General features: G+C 40.0%; 1 protein-coding gene across 3 annotated transcripts in view; it reads left to right on the top strand.

Annotated features, from left to right (window-relative positions):
• Positions 1 to 2,474, top strand: part of PDLIM3 (PDZ and LIM domain 3) — a 37,008-nt gene extending 34,534 nt beyond the window's left edge. For all 3 annotated transcript variants that reach the window (XM_007517669.3, XM_007517670.3, XM_007517668.3), the window contains one exon: positions 1,719 to 2,474. In XM_007517669.3, coding sequence (XP_007517731.1) covers positions 1,719 to 1,908 — 190 coding nt within the window. In that variant the 3' untranslated portion in view covers positions 1,909 to 2,474. The remainder of the gene's footprint in view (positions 1 to 1,718) is intronic.
• The last annotated feature ends 3,526 nt before the right edge of the window (positions 2,475 to 6,000 follow it).

A 6,000-nucleotide genomic window follows, 5' to 3' on the forward strand; every position in this document is an offset into this window, starting at 1 on the left:
CTCTATATATCCAGGAGAACAAGACTGGGAAACCATCAGTTTGTTAGTCAAAACACTGTTTCTTTGCCCCGTTGCTTAAGTTGCACAAATGTCAATGTATAACTTTAACTACAGTTGGCTTCTATTTCATGAAATTTTATGTTTTGATAGTCATACTTATTTGTCCAAGTCTTCAAGTGAGCAGGATGATTCCAGTCTCCCCACATGGTTTTGCCCCATGTGGCTATTTCTCCCATACCTTGAGTCTATTCCTCTACCACCATGTGTTCCAAGGACACATCTCAGGATAGCAGCAGAGGATAAACCTAGGAGAAAATGTGGGGAAGAAGGTAATTAGGTGGCGCAGTGGATAAAGCACTAGATTCTCAACCATGAGGTCCTGAGTTCAATCCCCAGCAACACATGTACCAGAATGATGTCTGGTTCTTTCTCTCTCTCTGCCTATCTTTCTCATAAATAAATAAATTCTTTTAAAAAAAAGAAAAAGAAAGAAAGGCTGAGGAACACAGCTGGACTCACAGAAAAGAATGCTTCGTGATGTTACAAAAATGATCCTCACTCCTAAATTGAAAAGCTGTTTTGACAGCAGAGCAGTCTACCCACATGGGGAACATTTCATCTCTGCTTCTTGATCTGTTTTCTCTGTGCTCCACTGACTAAATGTTGGACCAAGACATAAATCAATCAGAGGAACTTCAGCTTGTGTATGTAGCACCTTGGTCAAAAGTATAACCTTCTACAGAGATGATTGTCTTATACCTCATGTTTCCTCTTTCAACAAAACAATGAGGGAAGAAATGCTGAGGAAGTGGCTCAGCAGGGAGAGTGCCCGTCTTTCATGTGTGTGATTGTGCCTTTGATCCCTGGGACCACATGACAGTACGAACTAGAGAAACTAGTGAAACAGGTCCTTGGTGTCATTCTACTCACACATAGGCACATAAAACACACACACACACACATCTAATAAAAATATAAATTTAAAAAATGGACTACAGAAGTGGCTCAGTAGAAGTCATGACAAAGACCCTGGAAAGATCATGAAGTCAGAGCCTATGACTTCTTCCCTTCCTTTCTCCCTCCTTTCCTCCCTTCCTCCTTTATTTCCTCCCTTCATTCTTCATTGTCACTAGGCTTCTCATTAGGGTTCAGTGCCTGCACCATAAATCCACCAGTCCTGGTGGGCTATTTTTTTTTCCTTTTGTTCTTCTTGAAAGGACAGAGACAAATTAAGAAGCAAGGAGGATGAATGGGAGAAAAACGGGGAGGGGGGGGGCTGACAGACAGTACAGCATTGCTTCACTGCTGTGAAATACTCACTTGCAGATGCAGACTGAGGGTTTGAACCTGTGTCCTTCCACATGGTAATGTGTGCATTCAACCCAGTGAACCTCTGCCCCGTCTGCCTATAGTTTTCTTATAGAAACAACATGTTTGGAGTTTCCAGAACATATTGATATGCTCAAGTCAGAGAGAAACACTTGCTGGCTTATTATGATTGTCTTGGTGGCTTGGAACTCTGTGACCATACATAGCTGTGCCCACTTTCATGCAATCAACCACTGTTAATCAAATGTGAATTGGGTAACACCTACTTTATGGAGAATGAATCGCCATCTGTAGCCCAATTTTGAGTTTGTGTTCTTTGTTTGTTTGTTTTTTTTACTTGACCTAACTTCATTTCTTTCTTCTTCTTCTCCTTCTTTTTTTCCAAACAGAGGTGCTGTCGTGAAGGCACGGGACAAGTACCGCCATCCAGAGTGCTTCGTGTGTGCTGACTGCAACCTCAACCTCAAACAAAAGGGTTATTTCTTTGTGGAAGGAGAGCTATACTGCGAAACTCACGCAAGAGCCCGCACAAGACCCCCAGAGGGCTATGACATGGTCACTCTCTATCCCAAAGCTTAACTAATTCCCCTGCGGCTGGGAGCATGCACACTCAGTCACATGCACTCACACGGGAGGACATGAATGATTTGGAGCAGGAGAATAGCAAACTGTTGACTCTGATTCTTAAATCAAGGTGTTTAGATATTTATCTGATTAGGCGCTGAGGGAAAAAGAATGAGAAGGAAATAGCCACTAAAACAAAAATATACATTTGCCTATATTGATTGTGGCCTCCCCCCTCTTTTTTTTCTCTTTGGGATTAACAATAACTCCATGACATTTAAGCAGTATTTTTTGTGTATTTCATACTCCACAATTCACATTCATATGATGACCACCAAATATGTAATCATTATGACATACATGGAGCAGTCTCATTGTCTTTCCTTAACAAGTTGATTTTGCAGTTGTAGCAAATACCAAGTGATAGTCCTGTGTTCTAACACAACCTGTAGTTGTCTGTTACCTGTTCTAACTACTATAGTGCATGTGAGGGAGAAATTCCCTGGATTTATACAGTTTCCTATTCAAACAACTGTACCACTGAATGCAAGAAATAATAAATATAAAATGTTTTTGAAGTACTTAACGGACTGGTACTCACTGAGTCCAGATAAAATCATTATTCCAATGAGAGGCCCAGTCATATCTTGACATGTACACTAACAGCCCAGGTATTTAAAGAAAAATGTGGGGCTTCTTTCTTCTCCATCTCTCTTTTTCTCTCTCTCTCTCTCTTTCTCTCTCTCTCTCTCTCCCTCTTTTTAAGATAGAGACAGAGAGGCACAAGGAGAATGAAAGAAAACATAGCACAAAAACTTCCTTCAGTATGGTGGATTTCAGGCTCAAACCTGGGTCTGACACATGGCAAAGCAGCAGACAATATAAGAAAGTTCTTTCAAACTAGATTGACTTCTTTAACTTTTGTAACTTATCTATTCCGTCTTATGGGTTCACAATTTTAGGAGGAACATTTGAATTTCTTAGTTAAAAGTAATTAAGTCTCTTTCAGACTGAAATACTTTTTACTCTGAAATATGTCTCATATCAATATTTGCAAAGTCTTTAGGTAAATAAGGAAAGTCTAGTTTCATACACATCAAGGTTGTTTCTTTGTACTAGAAAGTTCACACTGCTTCCTCCTCGTCCTCCACCTCCTCTTCCACCCCATTCTCATCTTCCTCTTTCTCCCCAAGATGATATTTTCAAAAGGAGACAATTTTGGAGACTTCCTGCACAGGGACTTTGTAGTGTGTGTGTATGGTGGGGGGTTGGGGTGAGGGGATTTGCTTGTATTCACAGCTCACACCAATGAACTTACTTTTCTCAGTAGAGTTTAGATCAGGCAGCACCACCACCTCTCTAAAGTCTCAGTTCTGCCTTCTGGAATTCATGGACCCCCATCTGGTCCCCTACTGTGCTTTGTAACTTTGTTTTGCACCTTGGTGGCTCCATGACAATGCTCCATGATGCAATACTTCCTACTGCCTCACTAGAGACTCATGGGAACTTCTGAAACCTTCCCCTCCAAGTACAAGCCACAAAAGACCACCAGGACAGGGAAGTGGGGACTGTCTCACCACTTCATCACACAGTCATCTCTATACCTTGAATTACTGCCTATTTCAGCAAGTATCCCCTTATCATTTCAGGTGGAAAATGGGGCATAAATGATATTGTTGTGAAGTTCTCATAAAAGTATTATTATTACTATTTTTTTTGCCACCAGAGTTATTGCTAGGGTTCAGTGCTAGCAATATGAAACCATCATTCCCAGCATTCATTTTTCTTTTCTTTCTTTCTTTTTTTTTTTTCTATTTGATAGAACAGAAAGAAATTGAGAGGGAGAGGACGAAGATAGGGAAAAAGAAAAATAAGACACCTGCAGACCTGCTTCACTACTCATGAAGCATTTCCCTCCCCCCTCCCCCCACATACACACAGGTGAAAAGCTCAAGCTCACATAGCAATGTGTGCTGTCAACCAGGTGTGTCACTTCCCCACCCCTGATTTCAAATTTTTTTTTAAGACTTAAAAGAAAAAAAGTACTTCAGCTCTGGCATATGTGATGCAAGGGATCAAGCCAGAACCTCAGGCATGTGAGTTCTGTGTCCTCTCACTGAACTATCTCACAGGCCTTAACTACTTCTGTTCCTAAGCTGTCTATAACTTTAAACCAACGAGAGGAGCCAGAATACCTGCCTAGCCTCTCTAAGCATTAGAGACTGTGTACCATCAGTCCCTGCTCTAAAACATAAATTCATTAAAGAACTGTTTAAAATCAGTAAGAGAACACTAAGTTAGAAGATGAAATCCTGAAATCAGTTCCTTTTACTATAGCAACAAAATCAATAAAATATCTAGGAATAAACCTAACCAAAGAAGTGAAAGACTTGTATACTGAAAATTATGAGTCACTAATCAAGGAAATTGAAAAAGACACAAATAAGTGGAAAGATATTCCATGTTCATGGGTGGGAGAATTATCATCATTACAATGAATATACAACTCATTACAATGAATATACAACCCAGAGCCATCTACAAATTTAATGCTATCCCCATCAAGATTTCAACCACTTTTTTTAGGAGAATAGAACAAATGCTACAGATGTTGATCTGGAACCAGAAAAGACCTAGAATTGCCAAAACAATCTTGAGAAGAAAGTAGAGAACTGGAGGCATCATACTACCAGATCTCAAATTGTATTATAGGGCCATTGTCATCAAAACTGCTTGGTACTGGAACATGAATAGACACACTGACCAGTGGAATAGAATTGAGAGCCCAGAAGTAAGACCTCACTCCTATGGACATCTAATCTTTGACAAAGGTGCCCAGACAATTAAATGGGGAAAACAGACACTCTTCAACAAATGGTGTTGGAAAAAAAAAGTGGGTTGAAACATGCAGAAGAATGAAAGTGAACCACTTTATTTCACCAAACACAAAAGTAAATTCCAAGTGGATCAAGGACTTGGATGTTAGACCAGAAACTATCATATACTTAGAGAAAAATATTGGCAGAACTCTTTTCTGCATAAATTTTAAAGATAACTTCAGTGAAACAAATTCAACTAGTCTTAGAAGACTAAGGCTTATAGTCAACAATATTTAAACCCCTTTCCCATATTAGGAAGCTACTCTCTTCCCTGATCCAGCTTTCTGGTCCTTTTTCCAACCATGACATTATCTCCCCACTTAATAACTTGGATCCACCAGCATATCAGATTTCAGGCTCAGGGGAAAAAAGAAAAAGAAAAAAAAAAAACAAGTATAGCCACAGGCCCTTTGGAATTTAACTAAAATATGCCTACTAGTTATCTACAAAATGGAGGACCTTCCCCCCAACTCTTCATCTGCACTATTCCAGCCTTTAGGTCCATGATTGGTCAACAATCTGTTTGGCTTTGTATGTTAACTCTCTTGTCAACCATCAAGTTCCAGATGCTAGCATGATGCTGACCAGACTTCCCTGGACAGACAACCCCACCAATGTGTCCTGGAGCTCTGATTCCCCAGAGTCTTTCCCCACTAGGGAAAGAGAGAGGCAGGCTGGGAGTATGGATTGACCTGTCAATGCCCATGTTCAGCGGGGAAGCAATTACAGAAGCCAGACCTTCTACCTTCTGCATCCCACAATGACCTTGGATCCATACTCCCAGAGGGTTAAAGTATAGGAAAAGTATCAAGGGAGGAGATGGGATAGAGTTGTGGTGGTGGGAATTGTGTGGAGTTGTACCCCTCTTATCCTATGGTTTAGTCAATGTTTCCTTTTTATAATTAAAAACTTTTAAAGGTCTAAGGCAAGTATAAACCTATGGGACTACTATCAAATTAAAAAGCTTCTGCACAGCAAAAGAAACCACGACACAAACAAAAAGAACAATCATAGAATGGGAGAAGATCTTTACATGCCATATATCAGAAAAGAGTTTAATAACCAAAATATATAAAGATCTTGCCAAACTCATCAACAAGAAAACAAATAACCCCATCGAAAAATGAGGAGAGGATATGGATAGAATATTCACCACAGAAGAGATCCAAAAGGCCGAGAAGCACATGAGAAAATGCTCTAAGTCTTTGATTGTCAGATAAATGCAAGC

This window comes from Erinaceus europaeus, chromosome 2, assembly GCF_950295315.1.
Source record: "Erinaceus europaeus chromosome 2, mEriEur2.1, whole genome shotgun sequence".
NCBI lineage: Eukaryota > Metazoa > Chordata > Mammalia > Eulipotyphla > Erinaceidae > Erinaceus > Erinaceus europaeus.